Below are 23,739 nucleotides of genomic sequence, written 5' to 3' on the forward strand. Positions count from 1 at the left end.
TTCCTATTTTTCCCTAATATGCTGACAGCTGCAGCAGCTAATGGCTTTCAATTTTCACTTCTAGTGTTCTGCCTGGAGCACGCCAGCCCTGTTCACCAAGGCCTCCTTCCGGCCTGCAGGCTGGGCGTATGGCTCACTTTTAAGAGACAGCTCTCAGGCAGTGTAGGCTCCAGACCCAGAGGCTGACTGTAAGAGATCATGAAGGTCCTGGTATAGTGTGGGTGGCTAGGTCATGGGTTTTTCCAGAAGTACATGGACATAATTCCTTTTCTTTTTTTTTTTTTCCTTTTTTTTTCTTCCCTCTCTCCTTTATAAAAGTGTTGAAGAGTTTCCTCAAAAATTGGAACTGAGAACTTTTTGTGTCATCTGAAAATTGAAAATCAAAGACATTGTCTGTTTGACAGAACAATATAATAATCCTTCATGCTAACAGAAGATTTTCAGCTACCTTTAGTATAGAGAAGTGATTCCCAGTGAGCACTGTGCAGGCATGTTGCACTCCCCTTCCCAGTTAACATTTTTAGAATAATACCTGGGTATGCTTAACATCATTGTTTCATTGCAAGCTGAAACAGTTTAGAAATGAAATATAACATGTCCTACACGTGCTGTGTTTGGAGCATGTCCTCCTCTAGCAGAAAAAGCAATGGGGTTTTAATCCTGCCACTCTTTATGGGGACGAAACACTGGGGATCTGCTCAAAGCGCTGAAACACGCAGTGATTCGAGTCCAGTCATTCTGCGTGCTGCAGAGCCCCTTGCATGAGCTCCTGGGGCTGCAGCTACGACCTCCTCTTCCTGTGTGTCAGCACCTATTCCCCTGCCTATCCCCATCTAACCTTTGTGGTTCTTTTACAATGGCAATAATCTGCCTTCCACACCTGCTGTCTCTCAGGAGGGTGTTACTTATTACTTTTTTTTTAATGTGAGGAGGAGGAGTGTGGAAAATGTTGTCTTGAGTCAAGGAGTGGATTAGAAGGTTGCAGTCTTTATGGTCTGCCTCTCCCCTTGAGAGGGAAGATTTGCAAAAAACTTTGTGAATTGTGAATGCGTGTGCATGTATATATACATTGTATGTATGTATTTCTGTATGTATATTTTATCCACATTCTCACATGCACTTTTTTGTAGCTCTCAGTTTTTCAGCATTGGGATCACTGTAGTACTTTGCCTATGCCCTTCAGCATTTGTGGCAGATCATACTGATGAAAATAGTACTCTCTTGTGGTGAGGGAAGAGTCTCTTTTAAAAGAATCAGAGTAAGAGGAATTTTACCTCTGACAAAAGAGGTAGACCTACGCAGGCAGATTGCAGCAAGCATTCTGCACTGGCTCTTCCTATTCTGTCCTGCGACTGAGCTGCTGATAATTTAATCTGGGGCTTTCTCTGAGTGGAGTTTGTGAGTTTATTGGATTGTTAGCTGGATTTGTGAAGAAAGTAGCCAAAGGGCTTGCAAATTTATTTTCATTTATGATCTGAGCTGCATGTGAACTCAACCTTCTGGAAAGAGGAGCTGGTCAGATTAGGCTCCATAGTTATTGGCTCTCCATAAACTCTTGCTAGAGTTTACAGGTAAAGTGTCTGAAGGTACAGGGATGTTTTCCTCTTTCTCATAAAGCTGACAAATTCAGAAAGGAGTTTTCCCCTTTTTCCTCCTGGTATTCCAGATGCTGCTAGGATGCTTCCTGGCATGATGAGAGGGCCTTGCCATCTATTGGGAACCAGTTTGGCAGCTGTACAGTTTCAGGTCTGCGGGGTTGTCACGTTAACTGAAAAACATCTTCACTCATTTCTCCTGCGCTGTGGCTAACACGCATCAGAGGTAGCTTACTGTCTGAGCGGATGGGTTTAGCTGGCTTGGTCCACCAGCATGTGTGAATTTTATTTTGTTTTTGCTTGTAGTTAGGCAGAGAGGGGCATTCTTTGTTCCTTACCAGAAATAAAATCGGTCTCTAGAAAGAGCCCGCTCAGCTCAGAAGCAGTGTTTGCAGCCACTTGGGTTAGGTAGCTGTGGCTGACTCAGGGTGTGACAGGGGCGAGCTGGGCCGTAAAGCTAGCGTGAGCGAGCCCAGCCCCGTGTGCCCACAGACATTCCCACTTCTGGGAAGCGAGGCCTTGCTCACTCCTAGAGGAACTGAAATACCGTGTGACCAGCTCAGAGTTCACACTTTTTTTTTCTTTCTCCTGAAAGCGGTATTTCATGAGGCAAGCAGTTGCAGTTCTGAAATGAGGAGAGAGCTGACATACATTTAACCAAACAGTATCCGGCACCCATACAAGAGAATCAGAAAACACAGATAATATCTCACTTAACAAGCAGTATTTTTCCTGCCTTTTCTTTTTTTTTTTTCTCAGTTCTAGGGCCTAACAGTTAAGGAAGGTGAAAAAACAGTATAAATGTTTCCACATCTAACATAAAAAGATCCCCCTAGCACCTACCAGGCTGTGCTGCTCTGTGCAAAAGCAGGGAGAAGAGTTTCACATTTGACGTTCTTGCTAGATTCTGGGAAGGTGTAAATGAGTGTATCCTGGGCTGCTTTATACCACCTGAGAGTCTGGCTCCTGTCCTGGAGTGACTCTCTTCTTGCTCGCTTGAGGTCTGAGACTGCACTAGTGAAAATGGGACGTGAATTGAGTTCTGACTTCAGGCCAGAAAATCTGTATATTGTTTTTCTTGCATAACTTCTTCAGTCACTCTAGTGTTTCCACTCAGAAAAATCCTCAGGCATTAGATACACCCAACATTAGTTTGTAAAAGGATAGCAGTTGAAATTTCGGTAAGAAATACCGTTCTTTGTTTTTAACAGTAGTAGTGTTAGCAACACCATTCTGGCATGAACTGAAGAGCTCTCAAAACTGAAGAAACTTTGGTAGGAATAAGGATGTATGAAACCTTATAGGGCTGGGCACTTAGTTCCGTTTCTTCTTTCCTATGCTAAATCACTAGAGCACAGGTGAGGAAACTAAAGTATGGAGAAGTCGAGGATCCTACCAGGCACTACTAGTAGGTTAGGCCTGTCTATGACAATTTTCATATAGAAATGGTAGTGTTTGGAAATCTGAGACCATGTTTCAGAGCTTCAGTATGATTTGGGGGAATGTATCACATAGCCTGCACTTGAGAATGACAGCATATATGGCTTAATCAAGGACAAGCCATGAATCAGTGGCAGCACCGGAAACAGAACTGTGATACCCCAGAAGTCCCCTGCCTTCCCTCTAAAGCTCCCCTGCCTTTTTTATTTGATACATCAGATGGCTCTTTATAAAAACAAAACCCCCAAAACCCAGAGGTTAGATTGCACTGATTATGCTTCACTTATTTTTGAGCAAAAATGTAAAATGAGATTGCAATAAATCTATAGTACTTTGCTGTGTTATGTGACATTTTAACAATTTGCCCTAGTATTTGCCACTAGCTTTTTTTCAGCTGCATCCTTCAACCAGTTATTATTCTGGACATGCCTATTAGAAATTAAATGGGAAACTTTTCCCTCTGTCTCCCCTTACCATTTCTAAATTCATTGGCAGAAGTATGTTAGTGAGATTGCATATCTGTAAGATTACTGTTCAGTAGTGAGCTTATCATAGTATAACAATTTAGATGTAGTTAAGGCATGAAATAGGAATATCATGCTCTGAATCTAAGACACAGAGCTCCACAAATATGTCTATTTTAAATCCACTATTTTTACCCTGTCTTTTTGCATGCAGGGATTTCTCTATCATGTGCAACATGAAGAAATCAAGTGATGTGAGATGAGTCATTAAAGCCAAGTTTACTAAGTAAAGTTTTCTTAACTGCAGTCTCCTTCAAAGAAAGAAGAGCAACCAGGTCTCTAGCTTCTGCAGATCTGCCCCACCAAGTCTGTGGAGCTACTCTGATTCATGCCATCTGGGCAAATGGCTCTTAATTTAACAAGTAGAAGATCCATATCTGTTTAGTAAACCAAACAGTTCACCATAAACTGCCAAAGTACTGACCTATTAAAATGTTTCTGTTCCCAAAGACTGCTTTGAATTATCTTCAAAGCATCCTGCTTATCCTGCTTATTGTGGGATGATTAACTATGAGTTAATGGAGTCTTGATTTTGTTTGCTATTTGTTATCTTATACCTCTGATACTATCTGTTTACATTGGTTTGTAACCGTTAAAGCGCTCAGCTTTTTAGGGTAAGTGTTCTCCTGAATCCAGACCACGTCAGAGCCTAAGAACTCGCATTTGTGTAACTGGGAGCACATCTTGAGCCTTGGAACTTGCAGGTGGCTGTTTATTATTACTACCTTTTAACCAATTTTCTAAAGCTAGATGTACTGTGAAGAAAGCTGACTCTGATCACACTGCTGCTTGCCCTCAGATTAAACTTCTGTTTTTTTTCTTTTTTTTGAAGAGGCTGAAATAGTTCAACCAGTCTCTCATCACCCCTGCTTCCTACCCATAAGATATAGCTCAGCTTGGCAAGCTGGGACTTGCATCAGAAAAGTTGTTGGCAGTTCTTTAAGTTCCTTAAATCCCATAAGGTAGTGAAGAAAACTACAGGAATAACTCTTAAAAAAAGAAAAAAAAAAGAACTGAACAGTGAATGGCAAGAATAGTTTTAATGCGCTTACTTCCTGCTTTTGCCTTCCTCTACTGTAAAATTCGTAGTCCTTCTTTTTCCTTTCTGCAGTCCACCTTTACTGTTGCACTGGCATCCAGTGGGTGTGATTTTGTTGGTTTAAGAATATGCCTTAGAGGATGGAGCTGGGGGCTGGGGAATAGCCCACCCGTCTGCCAGCGCGGGACTGTTCCTTAGGTATCCTCAAGACCTCCAGCCACACAGTTTTAGGTGATTCATCTGACTCTGCTCCCATCACTCCCTTTTGGAGATTATTCTGCAGTCTGATAGATGCATCATTAAAAAATGCAATTAGCATTCCCCCAATTTCATTCCTTCAAATCTAGATTTGTGCACTTAAACAGTGCAAACAAACTACTTTGCCCCACATGTATCCTACTTCAAGTATTTGGAGTTGATCTCGGCAAGAAGATTATAGACATTAGAGGCAGTTAAGGATCTAATAGATAAAAAATTCTTTTGTTTTCAAGCACATACAGGTATATTTTTTAATGCTTGTGGGAATTTCAGTCCTCTATGCTTGTCTGCTGTGAGGGAGACAGCAAGGATTATCCCAGTGTAAAAGGGTTTTGGTCGCATACTCTTCTTTCTTGCTCCTCAGGGTGTGGGGAAGATATTGCGTGACAGGGCTGTGTTGCCCTTTGGCTGAGGAAGGAAGCACGACTGGGGCCTGTGCAGCTACTGTAGGTGGGAGCAGCCCCGAGTTTGCCAGGCCTCTGGAAGAGAGTGGGATGATGTGAAAGGTGACTTAAACCTACCTGGCATTTCCCGTATGTCTGCATTTCTAGCCATGACTGGTGCAGGTCAGAAAGCATGATGCTTTGCTCCATCCAGGAGGTTGGAAGGAAACTATTATTTGTAAGTTAACACTAGAACAAATCTGTAACTGACATCACCACACTGCTATCACTCAAGTAAGCTATGTTGGCTTTAATTTTTCCTTTTCTGAGAACTGATTTCACAATGAATTAATGCTTGTGTGTCAACAAGGGAATGCTCATTAGAAAAAACACTGATTTGCCAGGCCTTTTGCTATAAAATGATTGCCCCTGATAGTGTGCTGATTGCTGCAGGATGACTAACAGGTTGTATCAGTGTAAGCTGGTAAAAACTCCGTTTTGAAGACAGAGGTCTTATGTCAGTATTGCTGAGTTCAAATCCTGCTCTGGGCCTGTTGGCTTCCTTGCTATTAATTCAAAGAACAGCCTTTTAGTAATAGTAGGGGAAAGTAATCTCTTAGATAATTCTTTTGGTAGTTCTATCCAAGCTATGTTTTTGTTCCCGATGTGTGAAGGCATTTTAAAAGAAACTTTGGAAGACAGAGTTGGTACTGTGGGTAGGACACGTATGCTATGACTGAGAGCTAAACCAAGAAACCTTGCTGTCTCTGGAAGTGCAATACTTAGCAAGACGCTTCTTTTCCTAAATGGATTGCATTTGGCACTAAAAGAGTTCCATTATGCTTACAACACACAACAGCATCACACTGGTTTCTTCTGCAAAACCTGTGTATGCAAGCTGCTAGGGTTTGTTTCCTCTTTGCATATAAGAGATCATAAAACCTTGGAAGTCATGTTTTGACTGACCTGTGTTGATTGCATGTTTTAGGAAGTTCCAGTAGCTGTAGGGACTTGATTGTCATTAGGCACAAGAATCAGCCAAAGTTTGATCTGTGGATTTTAGTGAAGCCTGCTGAAGATTAAAAAAAAAAAAAAAAAAAAAAAAAAAGATTGGAGTAGTTCTGTTAGAGCCACAGAATAATTGTAAGTTAATTGTGTCACTGAAGCAAAAAAGAACTTGCTTTCAAGAAGCATTCATAGAGGAAAGAAGAGTTTTTACAAAAGATAGCCATTTGATACCCTTGTAATCTCTCGGTATAGGTTGACTGAACTGGATCTTAAGAGCATAGCAGCTAAAAAAATATTAGTATGCGTTACAAATATCCAAAATGTTAAGCCTGATAACATTGTATCCCAGCTTCAGTAAATGTAGAAGAGACACTGGCCATGCATTCTTTTCACAAATACAATTCCCCCTGTATTCCAGAGAAGCTTTCTTTGCAGAAAGACAGCAGGTTTTCGTCTTGCGTAAGTCATGCATTTAATAGTGTTGTTAACTGACCTTTTTTTTCCTTTAAGTTTTATCTAGTTTGTGGTTCTGCTTGTACAATTATTTGAAAATGAGGCTATGACTGATGACTGACTGATGCTGCTTTCTTCACTACTAGGAAAGGAAAGTCCTCCGATTAGTGATGTCCCAGATGATGCAGATGAACCTATGCCAGTACCAGAGGACCTTTCAACTAGTACTGGAGGACAGCAGAACTCTAAGAATGAGAGAGTCTTGGGTAAGATGGCTAGTCCGCTCTGATAAGACATATTAGTACTGTATAATCTTAAACAACATACTACATAGCAAGCTGGTATACAGGCAGGTCCTGTGCCTTTTCATCTGGTTTAGCACACGATTACTCAAATGTTCAGCACTTTTTGTGCAACCTTCTCTTTTGGAAGGGCATTTTGAAGAATAGCAAGCCTTTTCATCCCCGAAGAAGTTAGATAGATCCTACTATTTATCTTATTTCTAAACCATAACTGATTTCATGAATTCCCTCCCCCCCCCGACAGATGGTTTTCATTCTACATAGAAAATGGAATTAAATATTACCTTAACTCAGATTTGATAAAAATTCAGTCAACTGTTGGGTATTTTTGTTATTATTTTTGCTATTTATTCAGATGTTATCTTGAGTGTTGCCTGATCAGATTTCTCCAAAAATGTCATATTAGAACATGCACGTTATTCACATGTTTTAGATTCCAATATCTGTTCTTCATTTACCCTTTTTTTAACTGGAAGAATTTGAAAAAACACTTAAATTTTGTTTCCCTGGGTAAGTGTCCACAATTGATCAAGTCTGTTGGCTTAAAACAAAGTATTCTTCAGAGATGATTCTGCAAAATACTGTTTCTTCTTTTGAATTCCAGAATCCACACCAACAACTAGCTATGCTGCCAGCTATTGCATGCATTAGCTCACATATAGTCCACTAAAGAAAAACTAGGCAATGTTACTGATGGGCATGATGTTTGTTTACTAGCAAAAAAAGAAAAAAGTATAATGACTCCCAGAATGCTGTGATTAATGCCCTATATGATAAAAATATATCAGGAGAGGAAAAGGGAGTGAATATCTTTGTTTATCTGCAAATTAAAGTATTACTCCTCACTTTTACATTCTTATAGTATGAACAAGGGCTGGGGTAGAAGAGTGTCTACAGTAAGACTGCAAGTTACTTGAAATGGTTATAGCCTGGGGAAGTCCAATAAAGGACGGGAGGTGGAAAAGGAGGTACAAAGAGTGAGATAACAGGTAATACTAGGGTAATATAGCAGAGTGGTGTCAGCATTAGGAATAGAACATACTTCCAACCCCCCAAGCTAACGAGGAGAAAATACAGTATCTTATGCACCTTGACTTTATTCACCATTTGATCCTGTTACCAAAAAGAGGAGTGTAAAGTTCAGCTCCTACATGCATAGTTACATAAGTGATGAAAAACCTTAATATTTAAAAGTGCTTTTTAATAATCTGATCGCTTACGCAGTGCTTTGTTTCTCAATACCAAGTTTCTTTGGCCAAAATCTCCCTTTTATTGCTTGTCTACCAACTCTGCAAAATGAGTTACGCCTCTTTCCTCCCACAATAGCTAAACTCTACAAAATATTCAACCCTCAATTTAAAAAAATCCCATGTTCAAAACCAAATAAACACACAGTATTTTGCATTGAATTCATTTCACTTCACAAAAACCATACAGAACGAGCAAAGATGAAATTTACGTTTGCTGATGATGTAATGATTCTCCCAGTAGTTCAATTATATGTTAATATAAAGTAAATAGATATTAAAAGTTATTGTAATAAATGACAGAGAAAATATTATCCTTGGCATTCTAAATACAATAAGTTCCATCAGTCCTCATTAGTTTTTCTTTGTTCACCCAGCAATAAAACAGATTTTCCTTGTCCTGACTTCAACATCTTTTTCTGCAGCCGCTCTTTCAAGCCATAGCTGTTTGGTTTAGAAGGGTCACATTGTTGTAGTGAGACATTTACTATAATCAACAGAAATAAAGACAATTCATTATATTCCACTTCATGGATGATCTTAACTGTAGGCATCAACTCCAACACTTGTCGTCTTTGTCTTTTCCGTAAAGCTGCCTTCACTTTCACCTCTTCTAACACGCCTTTTTCTAGCCCTCTCCTGAATTTCTTTTGAAAATGAAAAATTATATTCTCCTATTAAAAAAAACATGCCTGAACACATGCACGAAACATATCAGAAGGGGTATGATTGCTACACGCGTTCTGGAGTGCTAACAAGGGTCGTTATGAAATAAAAGTTTGCTAGTCAGGGATTAACCACTGTAGTAACAGGATATTCAGGAGTGTTTGGCCTATATTACCCCACAGATATAATAGAGAAGCAGGGGACTCTTTCTATCTTAGCAGTCGTATGGCAGCGTAGCTGGGCTTTGTGCTCCGTGCAATGCTGTCATCTCTAAGCGTGTCTGAAGATCTTTTTCTCACCTCTGTTTATCACAGAACTTAGGTAGAAAAGGATGATCTTAAAAGGTAGTTTGAAGAGTAATAGGTAGGCAACAAATTACTGTAAAGACCCACTAACTATATATACCTTGTAGCAGGAAGATAACGTGGCCTATGGTAATTGACAGGCGATGCACATGAGCAGATACAACCAGGCAACGGTTTTTCTCTATATGACTTTCCTAATGTCCCATCTGTTTCCTTCATGCAAAGGGAATCCCCTGTGTACTTTGCTGTATTTCAGCATATGATTTACACTGCATCCCACTTGATCTATAACATCCTGGAAGATCAGCTGTCCTCACTCCACACACTAAGGCGTGTTAGTTTGTCTCAGACATGTATTGAAGAGAGCCACTAGGCTCTGGAGCATTTTCTTTTTTTTACATGTAGGGTTATGGAGATAACAGTGGAAATTGCCATTTTGCTAAATGGCAGAGAGTGACTATTTGCCTCATCTTAGTAAAATTAGGTGAAAAAAATGTTGTTAGTTTTAATTGGCCTGTAAGATAGAAATGTTCAAATGACCGTTTGCTTACTCACATTTGTAGTAACACTTCATGAAATCTTTAACCTTAGCATCAAAAGGTTAATTATCTTTTTTTCATGAACTTAGCATTTTAAAGGTCAAAGATTGGGGGAAATAAGTTATTTTTAGAAAAAAAAATGATAGGATCTAGCTCCTCCTTGTGTTTTCAAAAATCTCCTTTCTTGCTTCTTCCAACCCTAGACTGAGAATTAAACTTGGTGCCATGGACCTGATAGAAAGAACCATTTGAAACATCTTTCTCTCCTCTGAGAATGAAGCTGCAGTGATCTTTATAAGTTACACCGCAAAATTCACCTGCCCAGATTTTCCTTGGGTGCCTTCAGTTTTTGAGTGGCTCACTTAAAATGACTAGCCAGGGTACACATTTTAGAGGGAGGTATTCAGAGGTTCATGAAAAGCATCCTTTCAGTTGTCTCCCCAGGTAGAGGCACCCAACATAGAAGATGCTTCTGACCAATGCAGAAATGATAAACAGGTGTGAAAAGGTCATTTGTGGGAGTAAAGCCATCCAAAGTTTTGGTAATATCCCAAAGCAGCACAGCAAAGCAAACCATATTAACAGATATATTTTGATCGCTGCTACATCTCTTTACTTCCTTGATGAGCTTGCCATCTTTTTAATGTTGTAACTCCCAGAATGCCATTATGTGTTAAGCAGCTTCATTCTGAAAACTCTGTTCCTGCTGCTTTGTCCACTAACCTTCTTCCTTCCTTGTCCTCTTCTCTACCCCCAGATTTTCTTCTTAGACTGATAAGACACCTGTGGCTTTTCTATTATTTTATTTTTTAAAATCTATTCACCCACCTGCTCCATGTTGCAAGATCTCTTTTTTTTCTAGAAAACTCTGAGAAGGTTTTCAGACAAGGGAAAGGCTGGATTGTCATGAGTCTTTAAGGCGCTACAGACTCTTTTACCATCCATATGGGTCCATGAAATTCCTCAATGTCTTTTAAAATCCTGATCTAAGTTATTTAGAAATACACATCCCACTCAAATCCCATTCCTTTAAGAATTAGTGCTTTGTAATCTACTTCAGACAAGCAGTCCTATTTCCTATGCTTAATATATAACATAGAAGCTGATTTCAAATATCTTCTGCTGATTCTCACTGCCTCCATTGAAGTTTCAGGTTAAATGTTGCATGTATCTTCTGTGGATAATCAGTACTGAACATCTTGCACATGGTAGACTGTTGCAGTTTAGGGTCATTTCTGCCCTAGGACTGTATGCTAATTAAAGCCATGTGTGCAAAGCCAATGATTCAGCTAGCTGTAGGGCAGACCCTACTTCATGCAGGAGAAGTACCATACAACCTCCTGTTGTAGTGGTAACATTTGCCTAAAAGAAGAAACAGTACATTCCTTTATCTATACCTGCCCATATCATAACTGGCCATTGATAGGTTAAAGAAAAAAAAATAAAGGCCAGCTCAGTGTTATTGGCCTCAGAAAGAGGCTGTGGGTCCAAGGCCTCCTCTGTCCTGACATCTGTCTGATAAAGATGACCCTGTAGACTTCCAACCTGTAAGCCATGGATTTCTCACTGAACAAAATGATCACCACCCTAGTCACAGATTGCAGTATGGACCTGAAATTAGTGACATGTACAAATATTATTCTTTTTGAGAGAAGGAGATGGGGAGAATTCACTTCACCAAATTGGATTGAAACTGTTGGACAACTGGCAAAGGATGCCAAAGTCACAAGCCACAGTGGTTCTGGAGGTCATGTTTCTGACACAAGAGAGAGCAGATTTATTATGAAGTTAGAAACTATTTGTTTAATTTGTTTAATAAAGAATACTAGTATGGGGAGAGAAGTTAAAAAGAAACAGTTTTTTGACACTTCTCCAGTGGCAAATGTCAAAAGGGCTGATGTTTCCTCTCTCCCATAGCATGGTTGTTGCAGCAGAAGCCCTGGTAGTGGCAGAACCTCGGTGCCTGATGTCTCTGGGAACCTGGTGTTGCCTTCAGATCCTGGTGTTTTCCCTAGCTGCCATAGTCATCCAGAGGTGCTAACCTGTACCAGTAACTAGTTACTGGGGCAGGCAAGCGTCCTCATTCTCAGCAGCTTCAGTGCTTTATTTCCTTAAAAGGAATTCAAGCATTTGACAGCAAGGACATGAGCGTTGTTGAGGGGCCACCAGGCCAACCACAGCAGCTTGCCATTACATCAATCCGCTGCAACTCATACATAGCAGGGTGGAGGCAGAGTAAAAGTGTGGAAAAGCTGCAGATGGAGGGGACAAGGGAGAAAAGCCAAAAGGGGAAGTGCCCCACCCCAGCTTGCAAAATCAGCCCCCTTGCTAGAGACAGGTTCAGCTCACTGCTGCCCTGGCTCTTTGCCAGGGCAGGCAGGGGGCCGAGGTAGCTAAGACTGCCCTAGCTAAAATCTTTGCACACTTCTCCTGTAGGAGTTAGGTGGCTGGGAAGGTAGTCTGTTGTGTATCTGTAATAAAATGAACGCATGGCATGTAGGTGCATGGCATATCATCATTCAGAGATATAATGTAACCTGGAGGATTGTGAGATGTGTTTTACTTGCTTGGCTATCAGATGTACCTCTCCGTTGCTCAAAGGTGTGAAAGTTGGTAGGGGCTGATGCACCTTCACAAATAATTGCTGCTGAAATCTCACCAAATTCTCTCAGCCCCTGAGAGCAGAGAGAAAATTTGTAACAATATGTTTTGGGGAGCTTTAAAAATTGTTTGGTGTATGCAAATAAGCCTCCATAGTGCAGCAGGGCTTGCAAGTCCAACTGAGGAGACTTCTGAGGGAATTGAAAAACTTGTAACTGATATATTTTAGGAACTTTTAAAAATAGGGAAGTTGGGAATCTCCCCTCTCATTTGGTGTGGAGCTCCCATTTCTAGGCCCAAAGTACTATAGCCAGCATGGAGAGAGGGTAGCGTGCTCTGAGAGCCTGCCATGGTGGATTTTCTGTTTTTGAGGGGAACATAGGAAATATTTCTGTCAGGATTATCTTCATTTTCTATGCAAAACTCTTCAGGGAATTCATATAGAGGAGGATTGGGATGGGTTAGTGGAAGAAGGCACATAATAAATTTCATGAATGCCATTATATATGATGTATGTGATATATGGTATATACTAGCCTTCAAAGATATGTTTTCCTCGTGCAAAGTGTGGAGCAATGTACTAGAATGAGACACAGAAGAGCCAAATATACGGGGCTATTGGAGAGCTGAGGATTTTTGCCATGCAACCAGAGCCAAGCTCCACTCTCTGCAATGGCTTACGACTTAGGAAAAAAACATGCCTGAGTTTTCAGAGGGATGGTGAAAGCCAGTCTTCTTACTGTAGGCAAATTTCTTCATCAAATTTAAAAATGTTTGCAAGTATTTTTCCAAAGGGACAGTGAGCCAGTCTGGCCATGAGAAGTGCCATACTCCTAGCGGGTGCAGCACCATGTTAGCTCAGTTAACCACAGTGTAACCAGACACGTAAAACTTCACTTTCTGATATAATCAGAGGGAGTGATAAAACCCAATCCTTCAGGAGAGAATTCATCCTAAAAAGAGCTGTACTTTTCCAGCAGTTTCTATTTCATTTTGCAAGGAAGTTTCCCACTTCTCACCTGTTCGGCAGCAGGACGGGTTCTGTTGCCGCAGTGTGGCCATGTAACGTTACAGTGGCCGATGCACGTATTTATTTATTTATTTTCTCGATTTCTCCAAAATTGTGTAGCTTGTAGAGCTGCTGCCACTTTCATGAGTTCTTGCTGGGTGTTGCCATGTTTTTGGAGGGGAAGGTGTAAGTGTAAACAACAGGGAAAGCCTCGAAGCTGTGCGAATTTTCTTTTTCCGCCGTTGAGAAAGCGGCGAGCGTTGTTTAAACTGGAGACAAGCAGCATGTTTAGCAGTGTGGCTTTTAAGTACGGATAGAGCCTGCTGATCTAATCTGCAGTTAGAGGAAGTTGTCTTTATCTGAGCAGAAGAGATGTGCTTCAGCGATAAGCCCCGTGTGAGCTCGGGAGTTAAAATTATCTAGCAGGATCTCAGCCGTGGCTGCAGCATGGCTCAGACACATGGGGCTTTGGCTGGAAGTGGGGCATATTTTAAGCTGGGGAGGACCTTTGTAACTGCAGCTTGCTAAACCTCAGCTTATTTTAGGGGAATGACTCTGCATCGTGAGTTTGGATGGACCTTCCCGCTGCCGCCCGTCTCTTTATTCATTATTAGGTGGTGTTTACTGCTTGCTGTAGGCTTGCTTTTTCTCCTGCCTGGGTTGTCGTTCAACCTGAGCGCTCTTCGGGTTGACTGGGGGACGGAGGTGCAGTGCAGGGAGTGCTGTTGCCTGCCTGTGTAGAGGTGCTGTGATGAGAACGAGCCGCTGTTTTGAGTTTTTCCAGCCTCTCCTCCCGTTTCCATAACCTCAGCTCCCGTTCCAGTGCCTTGCCGTGAGGAACCCGTTTTCGCCTTCAGGCAGCCTGTGGCCTTGCTGCCCCCCAGTGTGAGCTGCCCGGGCTCTGTCCCGCAGCAAGCGCCGCGTACCTGGGGCTTCCTGAGTGATTTGCACTGGTGGGTTTACGGCATGGCCGGGCCTCCAGGGCTTTCCCCAGGCTTGAAGCAGCCCTGAACCGTGTGTGCTGGAGGTGTGAGGCTGGAGGGAGCTCCTCTCTGGAGTCTGAGACCTAAAGTCAGGAAGGAGCAAGCAGCACTTACCTCAGCGCGACCGAGATGTGCCCCTCAGTCTCTCAGCCAGCTAAGCGAGGCTTCTTCAAGCCTCCAAAGCAGAAGCGCTTTGCAGCACGTGCAGCGGATGGGACTAGCACGGCAGCCAGTGGGGGCTGGCTCTGCGTCTCGCCTGCCGTGAAGAAGCGTGACTAGAATGTGCTGCCGGCTCATGAACCCAAAGCAACCAGAGCCTGGGATGCAGGCCTCTGGAGATGGCTTGCTGGAAACCTGCTCCTACCTCATCTAGCTGCCTCCCAGCAGGAGCGAGCTGGGGGGGAAAAAGCAGCCCAAGGCAGGCTAGACCTGCAGCGCACAGCGCGAGACGCTGTCCGCTGCCCCCTCCTGCCTCACTAGGTGATTTCTGTGTTGTAAAGATGCACATATGGCAAATGTCAGTCCTGGTAAAGTAATCCGTTTGCTGTGAGCCTCCCTTTCCTTGTTTTCTACATGTTTTTAAGTTAGGGATCCGTGCGAATTCTTGTCTTCAGTGCAATTTAGGGACTTGGTTCCCAGAAGCATGTAGGTGTCTGAGTCGCAGGGACAGCAAGAAGCTGTCTAATCTATCCTTCCACCGTCAGCCGTAGTAGCACCACAGGCACCAGATGGGATTTCTGGAAGTGAGTAGACTCCTACTCCCCTTTTGATTTCAGTGAGATTTCAACTCTGAAATGCCAAAATCCATATCTAAAAAGGGGAATAAGCATCCCGTTGAAGGTTTATAGAGTTGTGGAGAATGCAGAGCAAACACAGAATTTCTGTCAATTTACAACCAAAACAAGGCTGTTGGAGCCTTGAATAAAGAATAAAGGTCCATGTTTTGCTTGTTGGTTTTCATATTTCATTTCTCCCCTTTTCGTCCTCTCCCAAACCTAGTAAAAATTTTATCTGAGAAGTGTAATAGGTGTAGCAGAAGTGGAGAAGTGCAACTCTCCCAAGCCATATACCAGACTTTAAAGAGAGAGAGGGGAAAAGAAAAGACAGACCCAGTACCTGCTGTACCAAAGAGTAAGGACAACTTTAATGTAACCCTTTTTTTTTTTTTTTTTTACCCTGGAAATGTTGCTGCTGAGGAAGTTGCTCTTACCAGAGTTTTCAGGAACTTCTGGATTATTTTATTGAAGTACGTAAGACCCCGCCTGCTCTGTGACCCCTCCTTTTTAAAAATTGTAGAGCTTTAACAGGAGTTGCTAATTCCTTCATATAACAGAGAGTATCTGCATGTGATTTTACCCTCTCTGTTGATTAAGTAATGTAACAGAAATATTTAATGCAATGGAAAGGTGGGTTTTAACTAAAGTTGGTGACACTTTCAGCTTGTGTTGCAATTTATAGAAGAGGAAATATTCACTCTCCGTATTTCATCATTTAAAAGCATCCTGTATTTGTAAGAAGCTGTGATCAGACAACATCCCCACTATGGATTTGAACTTCCCAAATCTTTGGTGGTTTTTATGTTTTGTTTTGTTTTTTCTAAGCTAAGAGCTTTGTGTTCTGAGTTTTAGTGATGGCACAGGGCTTTTTGGAGGGAGGAGATCACTCCCTTCCCATTCACAGTACTGCGCATCTCAGCATTATATGGATAGGGTTATTGAGCCTGTTTTTTCCTGCTGTGAATAAGTTTTGCAATGCTCGGAAGTGGTGGCAGTGGTTGGTGTTGAAGTGGGATGGTTTCATTAGCACTGAAATGGGTAGTGCCAGCTAGGGAACACCACCGCTTCTGCACCACTCGCACTACCTCCATGCTTTGGAGAGATCTTTCCAGCTCTTTCCATATGGGAGTTTCCTTTCACGGGAAAAGAAAACATGTACACATAAAGAATTCACCACGAAAAATGTATTTGCCTTACTGCAAGATCAGTGGGGTGGACTGAGACCTGCTGCTTGCATTTTGTACCAAGGGAAGATTGACAAATGGAAGGAAACAGCTCTGCGGCTGAAGGAAGTGTTGAGTTGCCCGTGATCCCTCCCCTCCGCAACCTGCCAGCTAGCTGCCTGTGTGCATAATTTGGGCTGTGAATTTTTCTGCCTCTTCTGAGGAGACCACTTGTCCTTTCCCACTGCCCTCTGATGATCCCTCAGCTCCCCTAGTTGTGGGTCTGCCAGTATGGAAGTGCACAGCTCTGGTTTCCTGCAGCTGGAGCCACCAGTGGAGACCTGAGACTATTCCTCCAGTATTGACATGGCATTATCACAGAGGCACCTGCCTTTTGGATCAGGGTTCATCCTTTTTGCTTCCAAAATCCAAATAATTTTGTAACTGACACATCACGTTGCTGAAAGTTGGAGCGGGAGGCAGGGAAGTCTTGTGGGCCAGTGTGGTTGCTGGGCTTTGCAGGTGTGGAGCTACACTGCAGCGTTTTATCTAGAAGTCAAATAGGAACTAGACTTTTTTGGGGAGGGGCTGAGCTTCCTGCCCATTTGTCCACATAATGGCAAGTAGAAATAAAAATGAGAAATGTTAAAATGCTAGCAGAAGACCAGTGGTTTTGGAGCCTAACACGTGTAAAAGACAAGGAATGAGTAATGGTAAGGAGGCATTACCTCTGATAGCAACACATTTGTTTAATCTTACTGCTGCATTGCTAGTGGATCCTAGTGAAATTGGTATCCTATCATGGGCTTATAGTGGTGTTAAGTGGAATTTTTTTTCTCCTTGCAAAACAGACTAGAGAAGTCTCATTCTGTTTGTTCTGTAATTGCACATTAATGAGTCTGTACATTTTGCTATACGCTCTTACCATTGCTAATAAGCTCTTTTCCTCTGTGCTGTGAAAGAGACTGATTTATACAATACACATTTTAGCCTTTGGTGTTAAAGGTCCAATGCAAAAATATGTTTCGTTTCTAAATCTTTTCTTTTTTTAAAATCATTGCTTCTCTTTGATACTCCCTTTGAAGTTTGAAAAGGCAGTATGTTTTCTAGCCACAAGGAGCTGTTTATTCTGATGTCCTCTCTCTCTTACATGTGTATGCACACACGTGTGCACATGTACATATACAGATAAGACTGTGTTTTTCTGCACACATAGAATTAATTATATGCCTGTGAAGTCAAATTCCTCTGTGTGTGTGTGTACGTGTGGAAGAGACTGAACTAGAGCATGCATACACAAAATACCATTTCTCTTGAAAGCTGAGCTTTTCAGTTTTGGGGGGGAGGAAAGAAAAGGCCTATCAACCATGCATTCTGCAAAATAAATTAATGTAGTAAAAATAAATTTTTCAGACCTAAAAGAGGAAAAGGTTAGTTCCGGCTAATTTGTCTGTATCCCTGTAACAGACGTAAGCGTAAATTCCATTTGGGAAGTGGGCAGCAGCTGAGGAAGATACATTTGTACCCCATGTGGCTTTTGCAGTCTCTTTAGAGTTGCCAGGCCGGGGAGCCTCTCTGCTGTGAAGGCACAAGGGGTCATAAAACTAAACAGACAAAAAGAAACTCATGAAGGAAGGAGGAGCTGGGGAAGGGAGAAGCAGACTCAGTGCAACATGCTGCCTCTAAGTCCTGTCTGCTCACGTTCCTCACCCCTGAGGTACCAAAGAGAGTGGGTGCAGTGCTCCTGGGCCCCATGACGTTGATTTAGAGGTGGCATCTGCTCTTCTCACTTGTGACAGCACTAGCTCAGCATATGCAGGGGTGCATAGGCTCTCCAAGTGCTCTCCTGGCAGTGAGAGGACGACAGCTGGCCAAGGGCAAACCGCCCTGCACCGAGAAAGCCGCGGAGTTATGGGAAGCCTCCAGCATCCCGGGAAAGAGTTTCCCTCTAGCAGTGCTACTCCACAGAGAGGGAGTGCGGCCAAATCCCCACCTCCTGTCTCCTGAAAAGACATTGAGGAATTTCCTTGGCATCTTGTCTGAGGAAAGGCAAAGTGCGCTTCCCTGCCACAAGCAACACTGCACTCGCAGACCTACGCACACCCTGTGAACTCTCCTGACATGAACAGTGGTTGGTTGGTTACCTTTGATGGGCATCAGCTTAAGCATTGTTCGTTCCCTTCAGATGTTTTATGCACTTAATTTCTTGCAGTGTCAATCAGATAAGGTCTCTAATGGAGAGTGAGGCGGAAGTTGATGAAATGGTTACTTTAAAAGATTCTTTTACCATCTATTTTCCAGTCATTAGCCCTTATTTGTTTTAAAGAGCTCTGTACCAAATTTAGCATTGCACAGTGACGCTTTGGGAGATGTCTAGTCCTCAGAACAGAGGGATGGATGACTGATGTATTGAAATAATCACGGGGAAAATGCAGATAAAATATCTTGTATCTCTTATTTGAGATACAGCTTTCCACTAAAAGCTGGTGCATGCCTAACTTGATAACTTGCTCAGAGATGTTTCAGTAGCTAATTGAGCAGATGAGTACAAAAGAATGATTTAAAGAGCAACTGTAACAGACACAGCAAAAGACCTTTCTGGTCTACCCATCACAGAAAGCGAGAGTGATATTTAGGGAATCTCCTTAGGCAAGTGTTGAGCTACAGTTGGGTGTAAAATATAAACCCTTCACAAAGGCTAGGTTAGTTGAGCAAAATGCAGCCCCCAGCCTTCCTGTGCAAGGACTGGTGTTTGCTGTACAGTCTTTTTTTCTCTCCTCTCTTTTTTACCCTCAGTGAGATAGAGCACAAATAGTTATTTTACTTGCGTACTTCCTGAGAACAGAGTGATCCACACGTTCTGGGCTGTGGGTTGTGTTTTTCACGTTCAGGCATAGGATGGGAGTTCATCAGATAGCAATGGGGAGCTCTAGCAAATCGCACATTTGCATCAGCAGAAGCAAATTTCACAAGACTTGCTGGGAGGGTTTGCCACAGCATGCCATGGTCCTGCACGACTAACAGCCATGGCACATTCATTCGATAAAGAGATGACAACAGAAAATGAAACTTTTAACGTTTTCTTTTACAAATACTTGAGAAGCACATTTTAGCCTTAAGGCGTGAGCCTGTGGCTCACATCAGCTTTGCTGGGACTCCATGTGTGAAGTGGAAGTAAAAAGACTCCCAAGCAGTGGATGAGCCATGTTTAGTTCGTCTCTTTTCATTTGCCTCACTCTGAGTGCAGTCACTCAGTCTGGGTGTTAGCATGAAGTTTAACAAAGTTCATGGGAAAGAAGAGCAACATAATGTGTAATGTCCCCATAGCATTTTAGGCTATTTTTCATGTGGCTAAGCAGCCTAGCATTTTTACTTTATTTGCACTGAACTTGGGAATGAACTTGGAGGCATTGCTCTAGAGAGAAACTAGTCACTGTGCGAGTTGTCCTTTCAGAGCTGCAGCTGGAAAAAAAGAAGAATTCTTCTTCAAGAAAGATATCATTTTGAGTCTTGTCTGTTCTCAGATTTTGACTTCAGTGTGGTTCCCTTAAACAAACAAATACACATGTATTTGAATGCTTGCAGAATCAGAACTTCAGAGTTTTGAGTGTCTAACAGTCAGCCCATATCTGTCACCCTAATAGGCTGGGTCACTCAGGTAGATGTGGCTACAGGAAAATACAGGTGCACAGCAGAAAGCTTTTGTCAGACACTCTCCAAATCCTTCAGGTTTCCTAAAACTGCAAAGTGGTTCTTGTTATTTTGCAATGTTTGAAATGTGCTGTAGGCATAAACTGAGTAGATGCTTCAAAAAGCCATGGGAAGATTCATGCGAGTAAAGGCCACTTACCCTATCTAGAACATGCAACTAAGAGCAGAGGGGAAATTTAACAAAAGCTTTGCCTGCTAGACACTTTCAACCATTCCATAAATGCTAAAAGGGCAGGAAATGTCAATTCTGATAGTCTTAACAGATCATGAACGCTTACGAGAAGCCAAATTTTGATCACTTTCTCAATGCCTGACACTAGTTTTCATTATTTTGTTCTACTTGTGCCTAATTGCAAGTCCAGTGTTCACGTTAGCTGGATAAAATTACTCTTAATGTTTATGCAAGACTGGGGAAGGAGGTAGAATTAAGCTTTGGGTGTTTTTACTGCCATTTAGCTCAGATTGTTTTGTTGTTACTATCTATGAATTTGTGTTGTAGCATAGGGTTGCTAGAAAAGGAATGGTGCTCCGTTACTGTAGATACTACTCAAACACCAAAAACATGCCCCAAAGAGCTTACAGTCTAATTAATGCTATACTGATTGATTAATTAAGCCTTACAATTCCTGGCGTGAGGTAAGGGTTTGGTAGGCCACAACGAGATGTAATTAATCAACCGTGCCTAAGAATATAAACTATAATAGTATTCTGCACAGCGGAGAGCAAACTTGTTTTTCTAATAGCTGCAGCAAAATAGTGAAGTGTGTTCTTCCACCATGCAGCGGAACTGGTGTGGCACAAAACATTCACAGTCCTCCACTCTGTTTTAAACAATATGTCTCCCTAACTTGAAAAGGGAGATCTAAAAGGCTAAAACAGGTAAATGTAAATAAATAACAGATTTCATGATGTTATATGAGAGAGTAAAATAAATTTTGGTAGTGAATGGTTAGATCATTTTGGAAATCAGAAGCATCACAGGAAATCATTTCTTCAGTGAGTTTTAATTAGTCTAGCTCTTGAACTGTTGGGAAACGTAGAGGGCTGAATTCCTGCTCTGAGTCTGATTAGTGCGGACAAGCATCCAGGGTTGTGCCAGTGCAATGGCTGGAATTACAGTCTGACATGGGTATGGAAGAGGAGTGAAGGAGGCCGATGATTGTGTCAGGAAGGGCAGGTGAGGAGGAAGTTTGGATATATGCCCAAAATATTTTAACTTTCAGGGGTTCAAATCATAATCTTATCCAGGTTTATTTTTTCTAAGATGCTTCTGAAAATCTTTTGCATTACAAAAAATACTCTAGCGATTTGTTTTTGGAGTGAGATTTCATACCTCATAACTGAATATGTATGAGAAGCGCTACAGAGCTGAACTGGAGATCGCACACTTTTCAGTATTTAGTCATTTCCTACAATAAAGGTACAGGCTGAGCCAGCCTCTTGTTTCCTTTCTCAGACCCCAGCTTCTGCCATGCTGGTTGCAGTGCAGCGGGAGATTAAACTGTTTTGGATATTTTAAATGGCTCTACACTATTTTTTCTTGAGGGAGTTACCTTTGGGACTTTTACATCTCACTCTGAGTAGACTGGCAGTACAGGAATAGGCCAGCTGAGAGAAATTATAGTTTCTTTCCTATTTCTGTATCATTAGTAAGGAAGAAAAAGCCTGCTTGTTGTACTTGAGCAATGGCAGATGAAGGAAAGCTGGCTGAGGCTCCAGCCCCTTGGTCACTGGCACTTATGGATGCAGTCTAATTTTTTGGGGTGGACTATAAAAAGCTTTCTACTTTTGTATAGTTCTGTAGGGCACTTTACAGATTATGGCAGCATTTTCACAAACAGGGTGACTGGCACGTGGCCAGATTTCAACCTCGTGTGTTAGGACACTTGTGAGGCAGGCAACCAGATATAGGAATCACTCCAGACAACAGCACAGCCACTGAGTTTCCTCATTAAAAAAAAAAAAAAAAAAAAAAAAAAAGTCTTATTCCCATTAAAAAAGAATTAAAGACTGTACAGATAGGGAAGTAAGGGCACATGATGAATTAAGTGCCTTTCCCATGGCCACACAGGAAGTTTGTGGCCAAGCTAGGAATTAAACCTAGATTTCCTGAGTCCAAATCCAGTGCCCTGCCCTTCTCTGAAACCATAAAATTTTGTTTGTTATCAAATTCTCTATAGACTGAAGCAGAAGGCTGCTGTTTGTGAGGTTGAGAGTTGTTAAAGATAAGTACTATCTATAATCAGTGAGAAACGGAGAATAGTTCTGGACCAAATATTGCCCATTGCTATTCCTGTTTAATGTTCTCTTTTTTCCAAGTTTACATCAGCATAAAAATCCCCTTGTGGTATTGTTCCTTAACCAAGCAATCAACTCATTCCTTTCTTTATGGCTAGGATTGCAGTACAGGCCAATGCTTGGTCGTTTCCAGCTGTCCCAGTTTAACAGTAAGTAGCATTATGACTATCTTGACAGGAAAATAATCATGTTTCTGCTTCTTTTGCCTGACATTTCTGATCCAAAATCAAACAGAAAAAAATACATCCTTTTGCTGTGGAGAACATCCATAGCTAAATATCATACACTTTTGGCTTGACATAACATTGTTTCCTGAATAGCTAAATGACTGATTATTGTCTTTGGAAATCAGAAGAGGCTACACTGGAGTTAAAACCAGACTAGAACTGGTAAAGCCAAGAGCAGTCTGGTCATGGCCCTCAAACCCAAAATACACATCAGCACTTCTTTGTGATAGATAAGAAAAGGCAAGCTGGGCAAAACCTTCACAATGCTCATAGTCTCCCTCATATACATGCACATGAGTCTGCACACACAGAATCAGCATTTACTTATTTCTGAATAATACAGCTTGGTCACACTGCCATCTCTGAAAATAATGCAGTGTATAAGCTACTTTAATGTTAAATCACAGATACTGTTGCTGTATCAATAGGGGAGTGGAAGAGTAGTTAGAATAGTACCATGGGAAATGCAGTTCAGATCTCCAACAGCTGTAATGTCTGAGGGAATGTTGATATTTGTAAGAGGAGACTTAATTCCTTCATGTGCAGCTACATTAATCTCTCCTCTTTCGTGCACATTCCAAAAAATATTAAGTTTTGCTGAAGAACTAAATAAGGACTGGATGGCCCAGCAGAATCTCCTAATTCACAGATAGATAGTAGGGAAAATGGCAGAGCTTGTTGGTACTCTCTGTGCAAGAGGGTTTCAAAGAAAGTGCAGCCTCAGTAATACCCACTTCTTATCACTTCGTGACAGCCTCCTTTGTGGGGGAATAGCCACAAATGGTTTTGAAGCGGCTCTTCCAACATGGTAGCTTTCATGCAGTGATGAACAAATAATTATACCACAGTACACCTTTGTGTAACACTCCTGTCTTCATTTATGCACAGGATTTCACCACTGTCTTCCTGAGAAACTACACAATTCAGTTAGCCACCGGATAAGATAAAGACTGGAGCTTGAGTCAAAAGGGATGCACAGCTATTAGTGTTGTGATGTTTATAGAAGGTCATTTCTCATGTTTTACTTTTTGCTCATCCCTTAATCAGACAAATTCTTGCTGAAAAGTCCCTGAGACCAGGAGAATGTAAAAAAATGGGCCCTGCTCGGTTCCTAAGGAGGTTTGCTTCTATTTTGCCAGCAAATGGAGAAGAGAAAACTCTTCATGTGAATTTTAAACGCTCTCTGATCCAGCCAAGTTTCATTCTGAATTA

The 23,739-nt window shown here is 41.8% G+C and overlaps 1 protein-coding gene across 5 annotated transcripts in view; it reads left to right on the forward strand.

Moving 5' to 3' along the window:
• IKZF1 (IKAROS family zinc finger 1) overlaps positions 1-23,739 on the forward strand; it is a 71,761-nt gene that overhangs the window by 12,934 nt on the left and 35,088 nt on the right. For all 5 annotated transcript variants that reach the window (XM_026102318.2, XM_026102319.2, XM_026102316.2 and 2 more), the window contains exon 3: positions 6,847-6,966. In XM_026102318.2, the coding sequence (XP_025958103.1) occupies positions 6,847-6,966 (120 nt within the window). The remainder of the gene's footprint in view (positions 1-6,846; positions 6,967-23,739) is intronic.

Source organism: Dromaius novaehollandiae, chromosome 2, assembly GCF_036370855.1.
Source record: "Dromaius novaehollandiae isolate bDroNov1 chromosome 2, bDroNov1.hap1, whole genome shotgun sequence".
NCBI classification, from domain to species: domain Eukaryota; kingdom Metazoa; phylum Chordata; class Aves; order Casuariiformes; family Dromaiidae; genus Dromaius; species Dromaius novaehollandiae.